At 41.1% G+C, this 26,135-nt stretch overlaps 1 protein-coding gene across 1 annotated transcript in view; it reads right to left on the bottom strand.

The window, feature by feature from the left end:
* The window catches only part of CNIH4 (cornichon family AMPA receptor auxiliary protein 4), a 486,096-nt gene that overhangs the window by 76,367 nt on the left and 383,594 nt on the right, over nucleotides 1-26,135 (bottom strand). Inside the window, exon 9 of the mRNA XM_044058771.1 lies at nucleotides 9,660-9,800. Coding sequence (XP_043914706.1) covers nucleotides 9,660-9,800 — 141 coding nt within the window. The remainder of the gene's footprint in view (nucleotides 1-9,659; nucleotides 9,801-26,135) is intronic.

The following is a 26,135-nucleotide window of genomic DNA, read 5'->3' as shown; positions in this document are numbered from 1 at the left end:
TGGTTATAATACCTATAGATGGTAAAGACCCATCAGACCCAGCTTCATTATAGGTCCATTTCAATTTTAAATCATGATTATAAAGTACTTATGTCTATGACAGCTAAAATAATAGCAAAGGTGTTTTGGAGGGAAGGCAAACATTTGACAAAATTAACAGAACAATGAAGACCCAGAGGGAAGTGGAATTTAAGAAAATACTGCTGCTGTTAGTGAGTCAATGCAGAGAAAGCATTCAAAATAGTAAGCTGGGATTTTAGGAGTATGGCAATGTAAGCATTTGCATTCTCTGGTACAATAAGGTCAATTATGAAGACATATGAGGGATCTGGGGCAAAAAAAAAATAAAGTTCAGAAATCAAAGTTGAAACCAACAGTAACTGAAGTACTGAATATTTTAACAGAGATAAAAGAATTGGAAGTGGGATCTAGAAAAGGGTAGAAGCAGATCACATACAAAAAAAATAAAATTGTGATAACAATACATGACAAAAATAATATCCTGGAGGAGGAGTGAGGTTTAAGGGAAGGCAGGACTTGAGCAATTTATGTAATGCTGGATTGATGATACTTGTATAAAGGAATATTTATGATGTATAATGTCTAACTGTTAACATGGTTTGGTTTATTTTCTTTTATATAAATGTATGTTTGCCTATGTCTTAAGTGATCAGTGACAGGTGTGACGCCTGTTCCCTGGCCCAGCAATCAAGGAGCCACAATCCTCACCACCAACACCAGAGAGGGCGTCTCATATATGAGGAAAGGATAACAAATACACACAGTAAAGTGCAATTTCCCTTAAGAGCACACAGAGATCACAGTCCGTCTGGGGCTGGTTGCTCCTTTGCTCCCCAGGTCCCCAGTAAGACTCCCCACTGGCATAGCTATAGGGTCCAGATCTACAATCACACAGACACTTCTGGGGAAGGCTGGAACAGGTTCTCCAGCTGTTCCCCTTTTACCCAGACTATACAGTAGTAATTACTGCCACCACCCAGCTAATACTTAGCTACTCAAATGCCCTTAAAAGGGTGTCCAATTATTACTGTGCAATATTAATATCCGATTGGTAGTATAGTCCAGGGCTAAAGCTATTAGAGTGGCCTGGACAGTAAACTCTATAAATATGCAATGTACCCTAGAGCTTAACTCATCTCTACACAAACCAGCCACAGTTAAAAGGTTTTAAAATATTTAATAATAAATAATTAAAACCATAAGACAATACTTTCTACTATACAGTGCTAGTTAAAAGTTCAGAGATCACACAGAAATACTTAAAATAAATCAGTAGTACAGTTCTGACATAGAAGAAACACTCGGTCTAAACTTTATATTTCCTAGCTAATCTAAAAGAAAACACAAGTTTAAGATAACTGATATAAGACAACAGGCAGAGTGCTGAGTTGGATAGTCAGACAAAATGCTTAATAATCTCTGGTTCTCACTGTTTAAATTGAAACTCCAGTTCTGCTAAACATTACATCTTTTAGACCTTCCTGGTGTTCCCAGGCTGACAGAAACTGCATTTACATTCTTTTACACTTAGAGCAATAAAGGACATTACACATGTAAATTCTGGTCATTAACTTTAGCCTTAAAACAATAGGCAGGAAGCCTTCATCTAGTCGGACTGGAGCCGACTTGTAAAACATCAAAGGCAGTGATGAAATAATTTTAAATTTCAAAGGACCAACAAGAAATGCTCAACTTAACTTTCTTTACAGCAGATGGCAATGTTGCCACATTGTTTTAAGTTCAACATTTATATTTATAAATGATAGAATTATCTGCACAATTCTGGCTAGGCCGGCAGCCTTCACCCATCTCTACCAGTCTTCATACCCCCACGGAGAACTCAAGCTAGTTTTTCAAGTGACCCTTGAGAAACGCTGCTTGAAGGGGTTAGGTCTGTCTGAGTATACCTACCCCACTCCCTGTCTTGACAGCCCATCTGCATTGGCATTGCTACTCCCACTGCAGTGCTGCACTGACATATCATATGCTTGCAACCCCAGGCTCCATTGTAGCAACTTGGCATTTTACTGACTGGCTCTGTTTAACAGTGTTAGAGGGTTGTGATCTGTCATAACAGTGAATTTCCTTCCATACAGATAAGGCTGAAATTTCTGCAGTGCCCACACTATGGCTAGACATTCCTTTTCTACCGCTGCATAGCATTCCTCCCTGGGTTGGAGCCTATGGCTGAGAAACCACTGGGTGCTCTTCCCCCTCTGAAGAAATAGCCCCCACCCCATGGTTTGAAGCATCCACCTGCACACCAAGTTATTTGCTGTAATCTGGACTGGCTAACACAGGGGGTCCTCCCAAAGCTTCTTTAAGCTTCTGGAATGCCTGCTCACATGCTGGGATCCACACTATATTATCTGGCCTCTTCCTTCCTTGTCAGGTCTGTGAGGGGAGCAACTATGGTACTGTAACTGGGGATGAACTTTCTGTAGTACCCTGCTGTCCCTAAAAATGCCCTCACCTGTTTTTTAGTAACAGGTGCAGGCCATGCCTGAATAGCTTCCACTTTGGCAGTTTCCGGCCTTATCTTATCACTCCCCACTCTATGTCCTAGGTAGGAAACCTCCGCCATACCCACCTGACATTTGCTCGGCTTAATGGTCAACCCTGCCCTCTGTAGTCTGTCCAGCACCTCCCTGACATGCTGAAGGTGCTCTGGCCAGGAATGGCTGTAAATGGCAATATCATCTAGGTAAGCAAGAGCAAACCCTCCTGCTCCTGCTAGGATATTATCTACCAGCCTCTGGAAAGGTCACTGGGGCATTCTTCATCCCAAAAGGCATCTTTGTGAACTCATACAAGCCAAAAGGAGTCACAAAGGCTGACTTCTCTCTATCACTGGGAGTCAAAGGCACCTGCCAGTAACCCTTGGTAAGATTAATGGTTGTAAGATACTTAGCCCCCACCCAGCTTCTCTAGGGCCTCATCTGTTCCTAGGCATGGGGTAAGCATCCACCTCTGTGTGACTATTTAATTTCCTGTAGTCCACACAGAACCTAGTGCTGCTATCCTTCATTGGCTCCAGCCCCATTGGGGAGGCCCAGCAACTGTTGAACTCTTGAATCACCCCTAGTTCCAACATCGCCTGTACCTCCTCCCTCAGGGTCTGTCTGACTCTCTCAGGCACCCTATAAGGGGCCTGCCTAATACGCCTTTGGGGTCCTGTATCCACCTGGTGCTGCACTAGGTGGGTGCATCCTGGTTCCCCAGTGAACATGTCCCCAAATTCCTGCAACACTGCTCAGATTTCTCGAACCTCGGTAGGAGATAGCTGCAAGGACATTGATACCCCTTCCACTAAGATGCCAGCCCAAGCCTCACTGAGGAGATCAGTCCCCAGATCTCCCTCAGACTCCTCCTGCAATCCACTGCAAATGCTCAGCACAAGGGCCTCCCTATCATGGTAAGGTTTTATCATGTTAACATGGTACAATTTGTGCCCCTGCCATCTGCCTAGCAGTTCCCACCATGTAGTTAACATCACTTACCTTTATTACCACCTTGTGGAGACCCGCCCAAGCTGCTTGCAGCTTGTTGTGTCCGACAGGAATGATAACCATTACCTGCTGTCCCACAGCATACTCTCTAGCTTGAGCATTCCTGTCATATCACACCTTTTTCTGTTGTTGAGCTTCTGCCAGGATCTCCTGGGCCAAGCACATGAGTTCCGAGCCTTGCCCTGAGGGTTAGGACGTGTGCCATAACAGACTCCTTGCGAGACTCGCACTCACCTTTCCACTCATCTCAAATTAAATATAGAGGTCCCCTCACCCTATGTCCATACAGCAACTCAAAGGGTGAAAAACCTGTGGATTCCTAGGGAACCTCTCTGTAAGCAAACAGATGGGGCAAATATTTGTCCCACTCCCTCTTAAACTGATCTGCAAATGCCTGTAGCATGGACTTGATTGTAGAGTTTAACCTCTCAAGAAGACCATTAGTCTGTGGATGGTAGGGGGTGGTCTTCATGTGCTTCACCCCACAGGACTTCCACAGACAACCAGCAGGTCTGACATGAAATTGGCACCTCTGTCAGACAGTATTTCTTTTGGGAAATCTACCCTACTGAAAATCTCTAATAAAGCATTTGCCACCTTCTCTGCCTCAATGGAGGACAAAGCCACTGCCTCAGGGTATTGTGTAGCTTAATCCACCTCCACTAGGATATACTTTTTCACTGTGGAACTTGAGGTACTCAGAGGACCCACAATATCCATAGCTACCCTCTGAAATGGCTTCTCAATCACAGGCAAAGACATCAGAGAAGCTCTCACCTTGTCTCCTGCCTTGCCTACCTTTTTGGCACTGCTCACAGGTCCTGCAGTACCCTTGTTACATCTCTGGAAATTCCAGGCCAATAGAAGTTCTGCATAATATGCCTCTTTGTACATTTTATGCCCATATGACTTGCAAAGGGGATATTCATCAGCTATGGCTAGAAGCGCAAAATGGTAGGCTCTAGGCACTACCAACTGCTGTACACTCTCACCTTCTAGCCCTCCCTCAGGGGTCCACTCTCTGTATAGTAACCCTTTGTCCCAGTATACAGATTCCCCCTTTCCTTGAGAATCAGGTGCTTTCCTAGCTACCTGCCTCAGGCCTTGCAATGTAAGGTCTGAGAGCTGAGCCTGTCTCAACACACTTCTTGTAACTCTTCCCAGCTCCCCTTCCACAGGAAGTCTGGCATCCTCTGACAGTGGTGCCTCACTGTCAGCCTGGGTACTACTACTCACCTCTACCTTTGCAGCCCCTCTGTTCAAGGGAACATCAGTACCCACAAGCAGCTGTGGCTCACATTCAGTCTCACTGCTACAGAGTAGCTCCCTCCCTGAAGTAACCACATCACCAGTCCTGGCTGCAAGCATGCAGTCTGTCTGGGTCTCCACCAGGCTAACAGACCCACATACTTGTCTCTTAGCCTGACCGCGTGTAACTGCATAAGTACATGGTGCTGCCTCATGCAAATCCTTCCCTCTCAGGACATCTGCAGGATGGTAGTTTAGTGCCCCTGTTGTCTCAAGACAACCTACTATTGGCATTTTGCCTTTCCCACTTACTGGCTCCCTTACCTTTGGTTCCCCATCTTGCCTCCGTGGACATCTGTATGTCACATGGCCCCACTGGTTGCATTCAAAACATTTAACCCTAGCTCCTGGATGTGTACCTGGACTAGTGGCATCCCCTGCTACTGGCAGATTCTGTTGGGGCAGTCTGTGCTGCCCACCATGGGTCCTTTAGACCCATGAGCAGTAATGTGGGTCCCCTTCCTGTGCAGGGATGCCCTGCTTGCCAGGTATAGGTCTCCCTTGTTCCCCAACTCATCTGAAGTAGCACATTGTCTATCAGCTAACCAGATCCTCATGTCCTCAGGCAAAGTACTAAGGGCTGGTTCCCTCATCAAAAGGTATGCCAGCCCTTCAAAAGTGGTGACCTGACATCCACTCACCCACCTATGGAAATAAGTGTTTAGTTCAGCAACATATTTACACACACTTTCATCTGCCTTATGTCTATGCTCACAAAACTGTTTCCTATACGTTTCAGGTGTTAGCTTAAACAGTTCTAAAAGACATTTCTTTACAGCAGTATAATCAAAACATGCAACGTCAGACATTTTCACTAATGCAGATACAGCTTTACTATGGAGTAAGGGGGTCAGGAACCGTACCCAGAGCCCCTGGTCAACTTCATACTGTTTAAATACCCTCTCAAACATATGAATGAAATCAAAATTACCCCCCTCTTTAAACTGCGGAAGAAATTTACTGACCTTTTATGCTTCTGGGGTCCAGTTACTCCCTTCCCCATTACCTCCATGATTCTGGCGAAGAGTCAGCATCTTCTTCTCATGCTGCCTCTGCTTTTCTTTTTCCTCAGCTTATAGACTTAACAGTTTCTCATTCTTCTCAGCCTGCAAATGTCGCAGTCTCTCATTTGCTTCTAATTCCAACATGCATGGCCTCCAACTCAAGTCTCTTTAGCTCCAGCTGGATTTTTAAGTCCACTGCAGAAAGGTTGAGCTGTCCATTCTCCAAAGGAATTGCATCTCCACTGCCAGTCTGATTGTCCTCCTGGTTGCTGTTTTCTGATGCAGTTGTAACCAAGACTGCAATCAGGTCTGCCTTAGTCAGGTTTCCATGCACCAGTCCCCTAGCCTGGCACATCTCTGCCAGCTGGCTCCTTGTCAGCTTTTCATACTCCTCTGCTGACATGCTGCCTGCTCACCCTGACTAACTAAGCTAACAAAAGACATAAAACAATTGTGATCTGAACTCTGAGTATTCACTGTGTGGCTGTTTTAGAGTACAAAACACATTCCAAACTCAATGTACACAAGCTACAGGATTCAACTCTATCCACACCACTACAAGCCAATTAATATTTGCCAACTAATTAATATGTGATGTGAATATCCCACCGCTGCCAAACAATTAATATGTGAGGATATCCCAACCACTGCCACCAATTAATATGTGATGCCCGTGCCCTGGCCCAGCAATCAAGGAGCCTCAATCCTCACCACTAACACCAGAGAGGGCATCTCATATATGAGGAAAGGATAACAAATACACACAGTAAAGTTCTATTTCCCTTAAGAGCACATAGAGATCACAGTCAGTCCAGGGTTGGTCGCTCCCTTACTTCCCAGGTCTCTAATAAGACTCCCCACTGGCACAGCTATCGGGTCTAGATCTCAGCCTAGCTGGGCAAGCTAAAATCTCCACCACCCTTCTCTGTCCAACCAGTGCTTTGTGTCCCTGCCCAAGTAGCTGACACGCACACTTTGAGATAAGAGGTTATACAACCACACAGACATTTCTGGGGAAGGCTGGCACAGGTTCTCCAGCTGTGCCCCTTTTACCCAGACTATACGATAGTAATTACTGCCACTACCTAGCTAATACTTATCAGCTACTCAAAGGCCCTTAAAAGGGTATCCAATTATTACTGTGCAATATTAATATCCAGTTGGTAGTACAGCCCAGGGCTAAAGTTATTAGAGTGGCCTGGACAGTAAACTCTATAAATATGCAATGTACTCTAGATCTTAACTTATCTCTACACAAACCAGCCACAGTTAAAAGGTTTTAAAATATTTAATAATAAATTAAAACCTCAAGACAATACTTTCTACTATACAGTGCTAGTCAAAAGTTCAGAGATCACACAGAAATACTTAAAATAAATCAGTAATACAGTTCTGACATCACAGAAAAAAACACAGTCTAAACTTTATAGTTCCTAGCTAATCTAAAAGAAAACACAAGTCTAAGATAACTTACATAAGACAACAGGCAGAGTGCTGAGTTGGACAGTCAGAAAAAATGCTTAATAAACTCTGGTTCTCACTGTTTAAATTGAAACTCCAGTTCTGCTAAACATTACATCATCTTTTACACCTTCCTGGTGTTCCCAGGCTGACAAACTACATTTACATTATTTTACACTTAGAGCAATAAAGGACATTCCACATGTAAATTCTGGTCATTAACTTTAGCCTTAAAACAATAGGCAGGAAGCCTTCATCTAGCCGGACTGGAGCTGACTTGTAAAACATCAAAGGCAGTGATGAAATAATTTTAATTTTAAAGGACCAACAAGAAATGTTTGACTTAGCTTTCTTTACAGCAGGTGGCAATGTTGCCACATTGTTTTAAGTTCAACATTCGTATTTACAAATGATAGAATTATCTGCACAATTCTATCTGGCTAGGCTGGCAGCCTTCACCCATCTCTACCAGTCTTCACAACAGGGTCAATGAAGGAACTTTTAATGACCAAGGCTGGGACCCTAACAAAACCACAGCTGATGTTCAGAGTTCTGCATATGGCTATATTGATACCAGTTTGATCAAACCTGGCTTCCTTTTGACCCATGCTTGGATCTAGGGTGCCAGTGAGGAAAACTAGGAAGATGTTGCAGAAAATGGAAGAACTTTAAAAGTGCCTCTATCCACAAAGAGTAGCGTGGGAAGTACAGGCAGTGGCCATCTTTTCCTGGGTAATAATGAACGTTCCTCCCAACAAACTTGTTTTAGTCATTTTCTGGTGGAGGAATAGGATGGACTTGGTTCTGCTAAATGTGGTCTTAAGCCCTTGACAGAAGAGACCTATCAATTAGTAACAGAACTCAAACTTTAAAACCTGAAAAGTTTAAAGGGTTATTTTTTCACAAACAAGATTGGAACTACCTTAGCAAAATGTCTACAGTGTACATCATTCTCTTTAGTCTTTTTTTGGTCAATATCCTGAAGAGGTCAGTCTATGTTTTTTTTAGCCATATGCTACTGTTTCTTCTGATTCAGAGAATCTCTCTCAATCCCCAGCTTTCCTCAGAGGTTGTGGTAGTCAAGTCTGAGGTGTCTTTCAAGGTCAAAACACTGTTGGGGCAAGCAGAAGTGTCTTTCAAGGTCAAAACACTGCTGGGGCAAGCAGAAGTCCTTTCCATTTTAAGCAACTTCAACTTATTTCTTTCTGTTACCGTATTACGGGTAAAATCCTTACAGACTTCATAAACTTTCACAAAATGTTCCTCTCCTAAATAATACAAACACAAAGGGTGTTTTTCTTAAGGTAATTACCTTAGGATCACACTTGAGCTTCTTAAATGCCTTATCCACAATAATGCTGACAAAGTGGAAAATATGATAAAACAATAGCAAACATCTGAAAATAAAATCAGTAGCAGGTTTTACAATAACAACCAAATAACTTTGCACAGCAATTAGTAAAGTCTTATGATCAGAAGTATGTGACCTAAAGAAACATCTTAAGACCTAATGAAGAGATTGTGCAAGACAAAAAAAGATGGACCAGAAATGCAGAAAATGGAATTATCTGACATGCATTGTAAATAGGAGTATGAAGGAAGAAATATAAAATCAAATGATAGCTAACAAGTGAACCTTCAGGAAAAATTATATTTTTATTAAGTGGTCTGGGGGCCATTTTCAGATGTGAATATTGTAGAAAATACCTTAAGAGGAAAGTCTCTTTCCAGAGCATTGAGGGTAAAAGGAGTGACGTTAGTAACTGGGGAAAATTTTAAGTGCTCACATGCCTTACACCTAATGACATTAGTCTTGTTGACAAGGACAGACCTCCTCATAGAATACATTTACACCTCTACAAAACATATCTGGCTAGAATTTCTACAAGGGGTAGGGTAGAACTATCTAGAGACAAAGAAAAGATCTTTACCATTTCATCACTTGCAATGGGCAAAATGTAATATTATGGATAAAAGGTTATTAAAAATGAAGGCTAGTAGAAGAAAGGAAAGTAGTTAACGAGGTAAGGGCATTAAAAGGAACAAAACAAAACATTTGAAAACAATTTTGTTTTATACAAGCTACAATTTTATGTTGGAAGTCTTATGAATTGAAAGGACAGATGCAATGACTGCTATCTCTTTTTGGGACTTAATTTAAATGTGAGGCAATATAACATAACAGTATGAAGTGGCATAGCCTTCATCTGCCATTAGCAAGGAAAAAAATACAGACCAGTCGAGTAACAGCCATGAAACACATATAATTATTTCATCCCATCCCCCCAAGAATCAGATTACCTAACAATACAATTAAAAAAAATACACTCTGGCATGGTGAGCAATCATAACTTACCTGTAGAGATAAATAAAGAAACAGAGTAGATGAAAACCAAGTTTTATCATAGCCTCTTTCATGTGCGATTTTAGTTGGCCTCGATTATGAATCTCTGTTGGGTCAAATACACCAACATTTCCACTTGGTACCATTATAAACCTGGATGATAAGAAAATAAACATGCAAATGCATTTCTAGAACAAACTAGAATTATATCAAATCACAAAGCTGTATTACTTCAAAACTGTGATCAGGGAAACAGAGAAACAACAAATCTTTTTCTTCTAGTATAAATTTACTTTGAATGATGGCACACAACTTATATGTCACCCTCAGTGACAGGACTTCTCTGAAGTAAAACTTGCCAGTCATCTTGGGTCTCGGGCACAACAAACATAACAAATGGCCTTTGGTTATTACAACTGCAGTGAGTGCAATATCCATTAATCCTTTATGCTGTATCCCTTTTTAACAAAAACATGAGGAAGACTTGAAATAGATGTGAACACTGAAGTAATACTGTATAATGGATGCAGGAAGCAATGCAGATAAAAAGAAGTTATGTTCTTACCATAATGTTCCATCTGTGTTGTCAGTCTTCATTTCCATTAACCTGTGGGTATTGGTTCCGATCCTTGGAACTGACCAGCCCTTTTTTTCCAGCTTGAGCTCCGCCTCCCTACTCATAATGTGCCGCTCCCCAGAATACCTCAAATAGAGTTTGCCAAAAAGCACGACATATAAAGAACATCATACCTTTAAATAAACACAGATTAAATATATATGTTGTTGTATCTTTATGCTTTTCCCGGTTAGGGGTCGCCACAGTGGAACTCCGGTCCGCTGATTGGCAGTAGATTTTTACGCACCGGGTTGCCAGCCCTGACGCACAACCTTCAACGAAGGTACGCTCATTCACGCATGTCTCCACACAGAAGACGCTTTAGCTGAGAATCGAACAGGACGTCTTACTGTGAGGCGACAACGCTACCGCAGCACCACCACCGCCAGATTATATATATATATATATATATATATATATATATATATATATATTATATATAATATATATATATTATATATATCATACAGAACATAACTTCTTTATCTGATGTTGTCCACTTTATTTCATTAACCTGTGGGACAAAGTCCCTAGCTACTAGAATCCAGGATGGCCATCATGGAAGGATATTCCAGAGTACAGCAGAACCAAAAGCACATCTACTCCTGGATATGATGTCCAATTTGTAATGCATAATGAAGGTGTGGGCATTTGACCAAATAGAAGTAGCACAAATATCTTCAATTGAAACACTTGACCAAAAAGCATGAGACATAGCCATAGAGCTTGCAGAATGGGCCTTTATTCATCCTGTAAATGAAAAATTTTGAAAGAGCAGATAAAGATAATGCAGTCTTTCAACAATTTTGCTAGTATAACTTTGGTAACAAATCCACCTCTCTCTATCTCTGGAAAAAAAAAAACAGACGAACAACTGATCCTGAAGGGCTTGGTTCTATGTATATAAAAATGAAGCTGTGTATGCACACGGAGCAAATGCAGTGTGTTTTCACATCTGTTTTGATAACTGGGAAAAAAGATAAGATAGCCACCCTTGGGTATAAAAAAAAAAAAAAAAAAAGGATAGATTAGTACATGTAGGGCCACTCTGTCTTTGTAGAAAATCAAATATGGAAATTTTGCCAAAGGGGCTTGAAGTTCAGAGAGTCTTCTGGCAGATGAAATAGCTACTAAAACAGTTTTCTAGGAAAGAAATGTCAAATCTACAGTTGCTGAAGGTTCAAAGGGTGGATGGACCAAAGCTTGCAAAATCATAGTAAGATCCTACTGGGGAGTAAGATCATTCATTGGAAGCTGGAGCAGAAAAGTGCCCCTAAGAAATGTTTTACACAGCTTAGAAGAAAGCAAGGGATAAGGAATCAAAACCAAGGTGAAAATTGGATATAGCAGCTAGCCAAACTTTAACAGTAGAATAATTAGCACCATCCTTGAAAAGGGAAGCCAAAACATCTTATACGACTGCCACTGGAGCTCTAGAGAGATCTTTCTGTTCAGCCCAAAGGGAAAATCTCTTCCATTTACTCTTGTAAATTTTGTACGCTGAAGACCTATGTGAGCAGACCAAAATTTCTCAAATGGGTAAGACAGCCTGGGAAATCTTGCCATCATCGTAAGTGCAGAAACCATGTGGTTAGTTTCAGCCCTGTATGTCTGGGTGTGGATGCCATGATGGATGTGAAAGCAAAGCTGGACCCGTATCAAATCTCACTACAGTGCAAACCAGGTGAGACAAAAGAAAGGTGAACCAAGTTTGTCAAGGCCAAAATGGGACAATGAGGATTACTTTGCTTCACAACCCATTACCTTTCTGTAGAAACTTGGAAACTTGGAAATTAACTGTGGAGGAGGAAAGGCATAGAGAAGACCGGAGGGTCAAGCATGGACAACAGTGTCCCTGGGGGACTGTCCCTGAGGAGGGATCAAGGAAAAATACCTACTGCATTTGCAGTTGAAAGGGGATGCAAAGAGACTGCGGCAAGGATGACCCCCCCCATTTCTGGAGGATCATGTCTACCAATGACTGATTCAGGGACCACTCGTGAGGCATCAGTAACCCTTGGCTGAGCCTGTCGGCTAATATGTTGGACTCCCCCAGAATGTGCATTGCTACCTAAAAGCGACTGGTAGAAATCTCCCACTGTCACACTCTCATTGCTTCTCGACATAGGGGTAAGACCTTGTCCCTCCATGTTTGCTGATGTACCAAACCACTGACATATTGTCTATTTGGATCGCAATAGTCCCAAGAGGTAGAAAGCTGTTGAGTTCTTGCAATGCTAGAAGAACTGCTCTCATCCCCAGTACACTGATATGCAACTTGGTCTCTTTGGGTGTCCATGTGCCGTGGACTGTGACACAGACAATGCTCCCCCAAGCTGGGAAACAGCCATTTAGAAACATGACATTTGGGTATGGAAGAACGAATAGTGTCCTTGAGTAACTTCTGTGGAGTGAAGCCACCAAAGTAGAGATTCCTTGCGCATTCGAGACAGACTGATGGGAAAATTCAAAGGATTCCTACGAAGTGACCATTGGACTGCTAAGGTCCATTCTAATATCCACATGTGAAAACATGCCATGGGCAGAAGGATTATAGTGCCCACCATTAAGCCTAATGCTCTAAGAACTAGACTGACTGGAGGTTTTGGAATGGTCAAAATCTGGATGATGTGAAATCTCAAGTTCGATACGCTGCCTGTCATGAGGTAAGCATAAGATGTTCTCGTGTCCAGGCGGGCCCTGATGAAGTCTATGGCTTATACTGGATCCAGCTGCAACTTCTGTATGTTGATGGCTATCACCAGGATTGGGGCCAACTTGAGGAAGTAATCCCTGGCCTGAAGGAGTAGATGCCTGGTTGGAGCGGTCAGAAGCCAGTCGTCCAGATACGGAAATATCGGATAACCTTGCAGTTGGAGATGAGCTACAAACACTGCTAGACATTTGGTGAACACCCTGGGGGCTATGGTGAGACCAAACAGAAGCTCCCTGAACTGTTAGTGACGGGCTCCCAGCCCGAAATGCAGAAAATGCCTGGAGCGCCTGTCCATTTTTATATGGCAGTATGTGTCCTTTAGGTCTACACAGCATATCAAACTGCTCATCTTTAACAGAGATAAGATGGACTGAATCGTGACCATTCTGAACTTCATGTGTTTCACCGACTTGTTGAGAGGTCAAATCCAGGATAAGTTGCAAGTCCCGTGTCTTCTTGGGTACTGAAAAGAATCTGGAGTAAAACACCCGATCCGATTTGATCGGGGGAGGGTGCCTCTTGGATGACTCTTTTGCAGCAAAATTTACTTCCTGGGCCACATCCTCCCTCTGACTGGGTGGATCATTGGGGAGGTGATGTTTTTGATTTGAAGTTTCGGAAAAGGGAATGAAGTATCCTCTGGATATGATCCTTAGCACACATCTGTTGTTTGTAATGGCCTCCCAAGCTTCTGGGTGCAAGGAGAAATGTCCACGGCAGTTGAGCAACTGTTCAGGATTGCTGGAATTCTTGTCCTGGAAAGTTTCCCATGACCCCTGATTTTGCGGACCCCCTCAGGCTGTGTGGGCGGTGTCTCCTGTTTTGACTATATCACCCTCTGCCCCGGGAAGAAAAGTCTCCTTTAGTGTCCTGGAAAGGACCCTGCAACTTCTGAAACCACATAATCTTACTCCCAAGCTGGTTCCTGGAAAAGGTCCACTGTGGTGTAAAAAAACGGATTCTGATGGCAGACAGGTCTAACCATCCTTCTCATTCTGGGATGAAGTGTCCTGGATTGTGGGCCCAGACAAGATGGAGCCATCAAAAGGGGCATTAATAAAGGGCTGCTTGAAAGGCTCCACAAAAATCACTCGGCCTCATTAGGCATGGTCCTGTATGGCAATGCCAGAACCGGCCACCCCCGAGGTACCCTCCGCAACATGAGAGATTTAACCTAATGGATGCATTGGCTAAAGAATGTTTGATGGCCAGCCTGGAGGAAAAGAGCTCCTATTTCTCGGCAGACATGGACCCTGTGACTGAGCTAGAAAGTTCCTTGACTAAATCCCTTTGTAGCCTGGTAAAGTGCGACAAATAGTTCAATGCCCCGAGCTCAAAAGTAGACTAGGTGTAAACTTTTAAAATCACAAACAGAGGTCCAGGTCCACAAACGGTAGCAAATAATTTATTCACCAACAACAGAATGAGCGCTTTCGTCTTGAATAACAAGACTTCATTAGATATCCCCACTTAACTATTTATACCATATACCATTAGATCTAATTGAAATTTAAAGATGTATAGTATCAAAAAGGCGACTAATGCATGTGGCCACTGCAAGCAGTGCTTCAATACTTTTAAGGAGGATAGTATATGTTTACAAAATGGTATGCAGAGTAGAGTGAGGTTTTGTAAGGGGAATTGCAATACGAAAATGATAGTGTATCTAGCAACGTGTGTAAATTGTCCTGCATTTTACATAGGAAAAACTGAGAGGGCTCTCAAGGATAGAATGTACGAACATGCTTACGACATTAAGAGCAAAAAAGAGGCTAGTGCACTATATAAGCGTTCTGTAGTCTGTCCTGGTTTTAAATTTGGTATTATAGATATAGTTAAAATAAATTCTAGAGGGGGTGATGTCAAAAATTTATTGTTAAATAAAGAATTAAAATGGCAGTTGAGACTTAAATCTAACATTCCCCCAGGTCTGAATGAATATATCACCATTAAACCAGTGTTATTAGCAAAAGCATTACAATTGTAATTATTTTAGGGAGTGTTCACTGTTTATTCTGCATTTTGCATTTTTATTGTATGTTATTTTAATATAATTATTTTTAACATTTATGAATTCCATAAAGTTATGTTATGTTAAAGGTTATTCAGGAATGGGGAACATAATATATAAAGTAATTACGTGGGTTCATATTTTTAAGGTACTATACGTCTTTAAATTTCAATTAGATCTAATGGTATATGGTATAAATAGTTAAGTAAAATCATGTGGGGATATCTGATGAAGTCTTGTTATTCAAGATAAAAGCACTCATTCTGTTGTTGGTGAATAAATTATTTGCTACTGTTTGTGGACCTGGACCTCTGTTTGTGATTTTGAAGTTTCTACAATTATCTTTCGACAATTACATTGCTAGGTATAAACTTTTTCCAAACCTGTCCAGTGCCCAGATTCTCTATTCAGAGGGTGGACAAAGGAGATTTTCTGGGCCAGCTCCTTCTTAGTGGCTGCTGCAACAACCATGGTACCTACAGGGGTACCCTTGGTCCAGAATGATTTGTTAACAGGGGCACTTAAAATCTTGCCTATGCATTTAGGGATAGGTTCCACTGTATCTGGTTCCTTCCAAGCCCTTGACGACACCAGCTGAATGAGCGGATCAGCATGGGGGGGGGACATCCATGTAGTAGATGGGCCGGACCTGAAAGCCACCCACAGTACAAATTCTTCTGGGAAAGGGTTTTGGGCAGACCAACCACCTGTCTGGCAAAGGATTTCAAGAATGTCTTCAAAGGAGACCTCGTCGGGTGGTGATTTTGGAGACCCTTCTCCTTCCTCAAAATCAGCATCTGTAGTGAGAGACTCCACAGGGAATCAATGTGCCTCCTTTTATACAACCTCTTCAAAAGGGGCCTCCTTGAGGGGATGCCCCAGTGAAGTGTCGGAAGAAGCCTGAAGATCCAAAGAGAGAAGGGTGTGGAGGCTTTCCTAGGCCGGCTGTCCACCCAGCACCCGGAGACCTCAGTCACAAGTCCAGTATGAGGAGGGGAAAGTTCTGTAGTGTTAAGTCCTGAGGGTCTCCTAGGGACAGAGAGAACCATCTCCATGACCTCAAAAGCAGAAGGGCTCCGAACCACCTGGAGCTGTCCCACTGGAGAAGACACCTCCCGGACAGTTCCAGCCTCCTCTTCTGATGGAGGAGTAGCAGCAGAGCTGTTGAAGGCCGAGGCTCCAAGAGGAAGAGATGGCTCTGACACCTTCAGAGTCGATGTCACCTCCCCAGAACCACCCTTGATGCTACGGCTCCAAGACAAGCTCAGAACCAAAGCAGATGGAGCCAAGCAGGTCGGGGGAGAAGAGGAAATCTCTATCAGTTCTGAAACCTCGTCACCGGGAAGCAACAGAACAGACTTTGGAACCAAAGGTTGGATCGGAGAAGGCATTACCGGCTGGAATGGGGAAATTCTCAGATCCAGATGTGGACCGAGAGGACACAAGCTCCATATGGATCTGTGTCTCGAGAAACTGCCTTATGAGCTTGTTATAAACAAACACATTATTTACAATCGATGATGTGAAGTGCAAGTTTGTAAATAATTATGTGTTTGTTTATAATTTTAAAAGAAGTTGCATTCTGTTAGCAATATTGAAATGTTTTTGATTCTTGGACCAACCAGGAGAAGTGGGTGTGAATTTAATAACCAATCACGAACAAACATAGGGTTTTAAAGTCAGTATGTTGAATCTGATTTGTCTGATGAAGTTCATTAATATATGGACAAAAGAGCTTACCAGTTATCAGTGTAGACTGATTTTAAAATTTTGGAGTTTTTATTAAATAAATTTCTGCTTTTATATTACAACTTTGGCCGATACCTTCTTTGTACCATAACTCAGTGGATTAAGTTGTTTGTGTCTGGACATTTCTAGTTTAAGAATCACAAATAAGGTTCAGGTCCATGAAACAAGTAAACCTCGTTTAACTTTTCTTGCAAATATGTAACATTTTCAGCAGGACTGGATCACAGATTGCCTTGTAGGTCAGGCATAAGTCACCTCTCAATAAATGAAATCAGACACAGTAAACGGATAAAGCCTTTACTTGGTCCTCATAAGACATGTCTTACTCCTTGCATTTTTTTTAGTGAGAAACCTCTGGAGCCGCTCTAATTGTTGTGTCTGGCTGGGTAGATACATAAAGGAACATTGTACTAGATTATGGGCCTGATAAGGGCAGAGTACAATAACACTAGGACTTCCTTTGACCTTGATGCCATGCCTTTACTTAAATGTTGAGCCACACAGAAAGATGTCCGTGGCTACCCGGTGGTCAAAATTTAAGTTACTGTCTATCTGTGTTCGTAGGAGTCGACTTTTAGGAGTCTGCTATCAATATTATAACTTGCAGGGATATCTTGATTTACCAAATCATATGATTATGCATTTTTTAGCATTTAGTCTCAGACCATGGTTTTGGCACTAGTTGTTTGTCATTTTTAGGCCCGTTTGTAGGATGTCAACATCGTTTGGGGATTAGATGACTGCTCCTCCCTTACAGTCATTGACAAACTTGGTGAGCCAGAGGCTCCCAACATTAGCCTTCACTTTAGAGAGGTACATACCAAACAACAGGGTCCCAACACTAGGACCTGTGGGACACCAGTAGTAACAGGTTTCTTATTGGATGTGCATTCACCTATCTGGACATGTGCCCAGTCAGTGAGCTAGTTTGCTATCCACCTGACAATGTAGGGGTTTATGCCTTAACTCAGTAAGTTTATCTATTATCTTTGAGTGCGGGATTGTGCCAAAAGCTTTGGCCCAGTCTAGACAAGTGGTGTGTACTGTTTTACATTCATCCATGAGCCCGGTGACTTTCTCAAAGTAGTCCACCAGATTCAGCAGGCAAGACCTCCCTTTGATAAAACCAAACCGGGTCTGATCCAATGTTTGGAGATTTCTTATGTTGTTATTGATCAGGTCCATGATAATTCTCTCCATGGCCTTGCAGATAAGACTGGTCAAGCTTATGGGTATGTAACACTGGGTCAGTTGATGGGCCTTCCTTGTGATGAGGGAGGACTGCTGCGGCCCTCCATTCCTCTGGGACAAAGTCCATCCAAAGGCTGTAATTACAGAGAGTTTCTAGTGGCCCTGATAGATTCTGTTTTAAGCTATTTAAGAAGCATGCTGGAATGTTGTTGGGACCCATGGAGGCAGAGTTTCTGGCTTTAGTGTGAGTAGTAAGGACCTGTTCTCTCATAATGACTGGTAGGGGGATGATTGCAGGTGTTTCTTTGGATGTGGTAGGAGGCAAGTGTGTGTGTGCGTGTGGGGGGTGGGGTGTATGGGGGTGTGTGTATGTGTGTGTGTGTGGGGGTGTGGGCTTTGAACTGAAGTTGTTGGCCAGCAGGTTTGCTACAGCTTCAGGCTGGGTGTAAGTGTTGCTGTTCATGATTAATTTGGCACACTGCTGAGTGTTTCCCCTAAGTTACGAACATAACTGAAAAAGCCTAATGGTTATCTTTCACCTGGGAGGCTATCTTTGCCCCATAGTTTGCTTAGGCAGATTTGACCTGCTCTTTAATTTGTTCAGACTGGTGAGTCTCTTTTTGGACTGTTGTCTGTTTCTTCTTGGTTTTGGAGAGGATTTTTTCCTTTTGTTGAATAGCCTATTCATATTAGGGGTCCACCATGGTGGTTTATTTTTACCAGTAATCATAGGTTTGACTTGGGCAGGTACTGCCTCCCATATGCAGCTAAGAATCTGGTTGTACACTGCCTTTGCGTACAGCACAGAGTAGGCCTCAGTATCATCCGGGTTCAGAGGGTACTTGGAAGTTTAATAAGCTATCTCTTAGTTTGAGGTAATTGGCCTTAGCAAAGTTCTTAACAGGCTTGGCATTTGATGGGGGTTATTGGTTAGATCTTATACAAAAGGTAATCATTTTGTGGTCAGATCTTACCAGGGAGGAGTTAATGCACAGGAGGGAGCAGGATTCCCCCAATGTTCAAGAGTACCAGGTCTAGGATATTTGTACCTTTAGTTGGGGTGCTAACTAGTTGCTCCAGGGTGTATGTATTGACAAAGTCTAAAAACCTCTGAGTAAATAAGCTGTGCATCGAACGTGTCTTCCAATTTATAAGTACGGTGGTAGGCTGAATGTTAAGAAATTCCAGTAGGTTTAGGAAGGAGGTATAGTTTTCTAGACTCATGTTAGGGGATCAGTAGATAGCAAAGAAATGATAAGGGGTCGCATCTATGGTTAGTTGATCATGGAGCAGCTCAAGAGAGTCATGTTGTTGGACTGGTCTAGCGGTGTACTTGTCCTTTATGAACAGAGAGACCTCCTCCCTTTTTTATCCTGAGCTGATGGGGATTGAAATGTACGAAAGGAATTGTACCTTTTGAAAGCTGGGGTGCTCTCTATGGTTTTGAACCATGTTTCTGTGACTACACATATGTCTGCGTTCAAGGGTGAAGAGTGCTTCCAGAGACTGTGATTTTTTTACTTAAACTTCTATCACTGAACAACAGTACCTTTAGGTGGTTGAGAGTGATTTTTGTTATGTTGGAGGGTTTAACAACTTAGCACAGCCTAAAATAAGTCATTGTGGGGATAGATAAAGTTTTTGCCAGTATCTGGAAACCAAGTGGTGATGAGTGCAAACCATGTCTGGCAAAGCATCATGGTTTGTCGATCATGTCTCCCCAGGCTGACAGATACTGGATCCACTTGTGCTGACACCAGAAATTATACTAATTGTTGAAGTCGATCATTTTTTTCTGGTACTGTGGCATCATCATTGGTGAAGGTAGGATGCTATTCAAAGCTAGATTCATACTTGCCATCGACACAGTCAGAGACCTCCATCATGTCTGCCTTCATATAGTCCAGTGAGGTATGTCTTAGGTCGTTTATGCCCATACGGTTTAAATACTTAAGTGCATGTGTGATCTGATGGATCCTGGTACCATACAAACAACTCACTGTGATCTTCTCCTTGTTTAGTCTGGAATCAGGGAAAGCAGTACATCTTACAATGGAATCCCCAATAACCAGAATGTCTTGCTGTGTGGAGTGTTGCTTTAAGACTTGGAGGCGGGCTGCTACGATTTTCAGAGTTATGTGTTGTGTAAGCGCCATCTTCTTTGAGTGTGACCGGGACAATAACAAATGCTTCTAGGAGGTCCTGGAGGTTTGGGTAGAATACATGTGCGTACCTCTGCATATGTCGGTCTGTGTGTTTGTTCCTTAGTGTTGGTAGTGAGTGTTTTGTGTGTAACGCTGACTACCTGGTTTGCTTTTTTCTGTAGGCATGCGAGAACTTTGCCCCCAATGACATTGTGTATCTACATCTCTCACACATTGTGTTTGTCTGTTCTAAAATTTAGTGGTTGTCAGTGAACATGAGGCAGCTACTACACTGTTTCAGGATGCCCATATCTACCAGGCCAGAAACAAAGATGACAGAGAAGCGCCTGTCCATTACATCAGATCTTTTAGAAGATGTGAAGGAGTAGGGGAGAGTCACTTAAAGGTCTAAGTGAGAATGTTTAGTAGTATATTATGGGATGACCTGTAGTGATGCTTCCTTCTGTGCAAATGGGCAGCTCTTCAAGCAGCTATGAACAGTAGGCAACTATGAACAGCATATCCTATAGAGGATTTTAAACTGGAGAGGTTTGCATATATACAAGGCACAGGTAACAGCATTTGTGGAAGCTTTTATACCAGCAGGATGAAAGACTTTTCCACAGTTAAGCCCTCAGGCCAATCAGATAAAACTGAATAAGCCTTCCACCAGCAGTTCCCAACTCGGATGGGTTGAATCAGTCCTCTGCTCCCACCAGAGTACAGGATAAAACCCTCTTACAGTAGACTCCCTCTTATCCGGCCTCTCTAACCGGCCATCAAATTTCTATCACAGTTCTAGCAAAAGCTAACAGAGAAGAACAGCACTTTTGCCTCCTCTAGGCTAAATAATGACAAATATTTGAGTTTTAGACTTAAATGCATACTAACAAAAACCCTGTTATTCTAGCTGATTTATAACTATAAATGCTACCTTGTATGCCTTTTCTGATTAACCAGCCATTCGTTTATCCAGCCTCAGGTCCGGTCCCAGCAAGACCAGATAAGACTGTGTCTACCATAATGTAAAACAAACTGGTTTTGAGCTCAAGTGCAATAACATCTGCTTTACAACAAAATGCAGAAGGCCTGCAGTATCAGGAATCCTTGGAAATAAGTTCTCACAAACCCTGAAAAATGTTCCTAAATACAAAATACAGAACAATGTGGGCAAGCGTAGGAAAACTTCTATAAGCACAGGGAAAACTCTGCAAAACTTAGAAATATTTTGGCAAACTCAGAACAGGTTTTTGCAGTATCAGAGGAAGTTGGGAAATATCAGGATGCTGTTAAAATGACCTAATACCAGTACAGTAAAACAGATGACATTTTTTTAACAAGTCCATGCTAAAAAACAGTGACACATTCAAACAAATTAGCACAGGATATGAAACCTAGAATCTGAACATACTCCCTGGCATATGCCAGAATCTGGATGGAAAATGTCAGAAACAATTTCTAATTAAATCCCACTTTGTCTTGAGGGGGAAAAGCCATCATGAGGGATTCATCTAGAAGACACCCCATAAACATCCTCCGAGATGGAATAAGAAATATATTCCCTATAGTCTCCCAAAATTCCATAGTAAGAAAACATTTTTTACCCAAGCCAGAGATTCTTGACAAATTGTAAGTCTACAAAAATAAGGAAGTCAGGTAAATATCAAAAAATGCAAATGCCCTAAAGCTGCAATAGGCTATTACAGGAGCCAGGCACTTTGTAACCATTCTTGGAGCTGCTGACAACCCAAATAGTTAAGAAAGAACTGAAAATGTAAACCAAACACAGAAAACACAAGCAGCACAGGAAATCTTTGAGAAATAATAGGCGGTGATAAGGTTTTAAATCCAGAGTTACTAGAAAAATGAGGGGTGGAATAAGAGTTGACAGACTGTACAGAAAGTATTCTGAATTTTGGGATTTTGATTTGAAGGTTTAAGAAAAGAAAGGTCTAGGATGAATCCTCCAGGTTCTTTCTTTCTCTGGGCAACAGAAAGATCCTTGAATAAAAACTTTACAAATTTGATCAAGTGCAACATATTCTATAACTCATGAGATAACATTAAGAAACAGCAAGGTTTAATGAAATAAATGTAGAGGAATCCCTTATCCCTTGAAAAGTATGAAGGGAATCCCACAGCCAGTTGTGTGCTTTCTGAAGGATTCTCAGAACCCAAATGTACAAAGTTACCTAGTACCACAAAGAGAAGTAAAGACCACACTTTTGGAAAGCTTTACTGGAAAGCCAGGGTGGAGAGGGGAAAATATAAGGTGACCTACAGTCAATCTACTTTTTCAAGACTGTCCTTGGTTTTGGGGTTTTGAACCTCCTTGCTATTGTTTTGTGAAATTTTATCTGCGCCTTGCTGGGATTGTTTATTTTGATTCCTATAACCTGAAATAAAAGGAAAGTTTATATCAGTGTTTGACAGAAGATGGTTGTCTGAGAAATTACTGAAGCATCTGATCTAAGGCTTGAAAAAGAAATTTGCAACTATTGTCCAAACGTATCAAATGTATCTGCAGTTCTGCTTACAATGGAAAACTTCAGGAAACCAAAAGACCATATAGTAAAATGCAAAAATTTATTCTAGCGCCTCAGTGTAACCACCTTCAAGGAATAACACAAGTACAAAAAACACACCCTTCTTATACATCCATAAATTACATTCAATTAATTAAACAATTAATTTACTTAAAATTATTAATTTAAAGCAAACACTTCAAATTCAGCTCATTATTTAAGGCTCTAGGTACCAAAGTTTTATATTTTAAAATATATATGCTTTCCTTATACATCAATTTTTGTCTTAATGCATTTTCATTCTTCTCAATACACAACGGAGTAGAGCTTTCCTTTAAAGGAGCTTCCTCAGCTTCCTTTGTGTCATCGGGGGGGACCAGCTATTGTGCGAAGTACGAAAATGAAGAGTTTTCTGAACTACCACAACCCCAACGACCAGAAGGTAGTTTCAGAGCGAGGAGAACCGTAATAAACACCAACACAGCCATACAAGGGGCCGAAATTTATTTATTTAACATTTGTTGACTGGGAAAGTTCGACTAGGACATAGCCTATTTTCAGCAGAGGCCCGGGGAGATATGCTCCAGATGAAGGTCTTTGGATTGTGGGAGGAAACAGTACCCAGAGGAAACCCATGCGAACGCAGGGAGAATATGCAAACTCCACACAGAAGGCACCCCAGCTGAGAATCGAACAAGAGAACCTCTTGCTGTGAGGTGACCACGTTAATCGCTGCACCATTACGCCTTACACCATTAATGAACCGTAAGCAAATGAGAACCAGAGAAGGGACTTTAAACATGGACAGGTTAACGGACAACACTACAATAAAAAGTTTAGACGATGGTGTAACCAAGGTATGTACTGTTACTAATATTGTGTTAAATTTATCGAATTGTATTCTGACTGAGGAACAAGTAACGGTTTTAAATTTTCACCTCAAGTTTGTCCCTACGGTTATACCGAGGGCGCATGTAGTTAAACAGGAAAATTAGGGCGCATGTAGTTAAACAGGAAAATTTCAGGTTTATTCGTAAACTGCACTTGAAATGTTATTTTCGTATGCAAAAAAGTGGTAGAGTAAATGTGAATAGTGATATGCAAACATATAGTGATTCAAATGAAAGTTTTTATTCATGTGAGGATGAAATGTATGTTGATTTAAGCAACAATGATTTAAATGCATACTGTAAAATGGATGTTTCTGACACGTTTATTCCTCCTTTTGAAAATGTACATGTTAAACAGTTTGGTACTATGATAGGTTTTGGGGGTGATAGTATATGTGAAGAAACCTTGAAAAATAAAAAACACACAGTATAATTTAACCTTTAAAGAATGACAAGCATTAAAGGAGTTACAAAATAGAAAGGATTTAATAGTTAAACCAGCCGATAAAGGCAACAAGATAGTAGTAATGAATATAGTCCAATATTATAAAATGTGTATGGAACATTTGGAAAATAATGAAGTATATGAGAAATGTACCATAGAGGTGTATGAACAGGCTTTAACTAAATTTGAAATAATGTTGGACAAATATGTTAGACTGGGATATTTTACTGAAAAGGATGTTAAAAACAGGTTATTTGATAGAAATAGTGAGAAAGCTATATTTTTTTTGCTTGCCAACGGTAAGCAAAAGATTAATTGACCCCCCCCCCCCCACCAGGTAGACCTATAATTTTAGCATGTAAATATTTTCTTCATAACACTGGTATAGTACTACACAATATATTACTACCATATGTTCAAAAATCTCATATATATATATATATATATATATATATGTATATATATATATATATATATATATATATATATATACACACACACACACACACACACACACACACACACACACACACAGGATAGTCCTGATTTTCTCAAAAAGATATCCCCTTTAGTTTGGAATGAAAAAAAGTACTGGTTGGTACTTGATGCGAAGAGCTTATAAACCTCCATTAGACATGAGGATGGGTTGAAAGCTATTAAATACTTCCTGGGTGATACTCCCTTCACACATTTTGTTTAGGGAATAGTTTAATTTTTGTTTAAAGAATAATTACTTTTATTTTAACAACCATATGTATAGACAGAAACAAGGCATGGCAATGGGGGCAGCATTTGCCCCCATGTATGCCAATATGTTTATGCCATTCTTTTAAGTCACATTTTTATGGAAGTTAGATTTTATGAAAAAAATGTTAATTTTTATTTTCGTTATATTGATGACTTGTGTGTATTGAGAAGAATGAAAATGTATTAACACAAACATTGATGTATAAGGAAAGCATATATATTTTAAAATATAAAACGGTACTTAGAGGCTTAAATAATGAGCTGAGTTGGAAGTGTTTGCTTTAAATAAATCATTTTAAGTAAATTAATTAATTGTTTAATTAACTGAATGTAATTTATGGATGTATAAGAAGGGTGTGTTTTTTGTACTTGTGTCATTCCTTTAAGGTGGTTACATTGAGGTGCTAGAATACATTTTTGCATTTTACTATATGGTCTTGTGGTTTCCTGAAGTTTTCCATTGTAAGCAGAACTGCAGATACGTTTGGGCAATAATTGCTGCAATTCGTGGAGTGAGAAGGAGTGAACAGAAGAGTGGTTGTAGTGAAAAAGAAATTTGTTTGGTCTGGAAAACCTTAAATGATTCAACAGATTTTCTGGGGGAAGACTCAGGCAATCTACTACCTGCATGGAAAGCATCCTTTAACGCTGGCAAAACAGGATGGACATCTGCCAACTGTAGCAAATCATAATATAGCTTTGCTGGGACTCTTAATATTTCTTTTTGTTTCCACTGAAATAACTCATTCATTCTTGTTATATCAGAAAAAGACAACTCTTCTAGTGGGGAATCTGAAGAAAAACTTTCCTCAAAGTCAGAGTAACCATTCTGCGGAGTAGGAACTTGATAAGCACAGTACAAGTTGAATTCCTGTCCCTGAGACTGAGAATCATAATTCGAGAGAAAGGGAAATCTTTTCATTTTAAATAAAGGGAAGCCTCATAATTTAAAAGCTGAAAGCCATTAAAAAAAACCCATTAGCAAAACCCAGCTAATTTTCTTTGTTTGTCCTAGGTGAAGGGGTACAGGTGAAGAAAATTATAATTTTAGGTTTCCTTTTCCCTGGGAGACTCTACTGAAAAAGAGCACCCTTAAGAATGGTCCTTTCCCCATGAATAAAGATTCCCAGAGTGGCTCTGTAAAGGAACAACTTCAACTCCCTCCTCCATTGCAGACAACAGTGGTTCTCCTTTGCCTGAAGATGACAGCAAAACAGCTGCAGACTTCAGAGGTCATGCCTCTCAGTCCAAAGTGGCTTCCCAAGGAGCTGCATCAAGAGGACTGAGAGACTGCATAATCAGTCTACACAGCAATAAGACAGAAGGAAATGGTGATACAGAAAGATCTGGAAAAATAAATCAGGAGATAGTACTAACATGGGGCAACAGAAAACATCTCAACTCTCCTCTACTGCAAGTAATTACAATAGAAATTAGGGGAATCTTTTCAAGTA

The sequence above is a fragment of the Protopterus annectens genome, chromosome 1.part2 (assembly GCF_019279795.1).
Source record: "Protopterus annectens isolate FY-2018-M chromosome 1.part2, PAN1.0, whole genome shotgun sequence".
In the NCBI taxonomy this organism is placed as follows: Eukaryota; Metazoa; Chordata; order Ceratodontiformes; family Protopteridae; genus Protopterus; species Protopterus annectens.
This window is presented reverse-complemented; position numbering and strand designations above follow the sequence as displayed.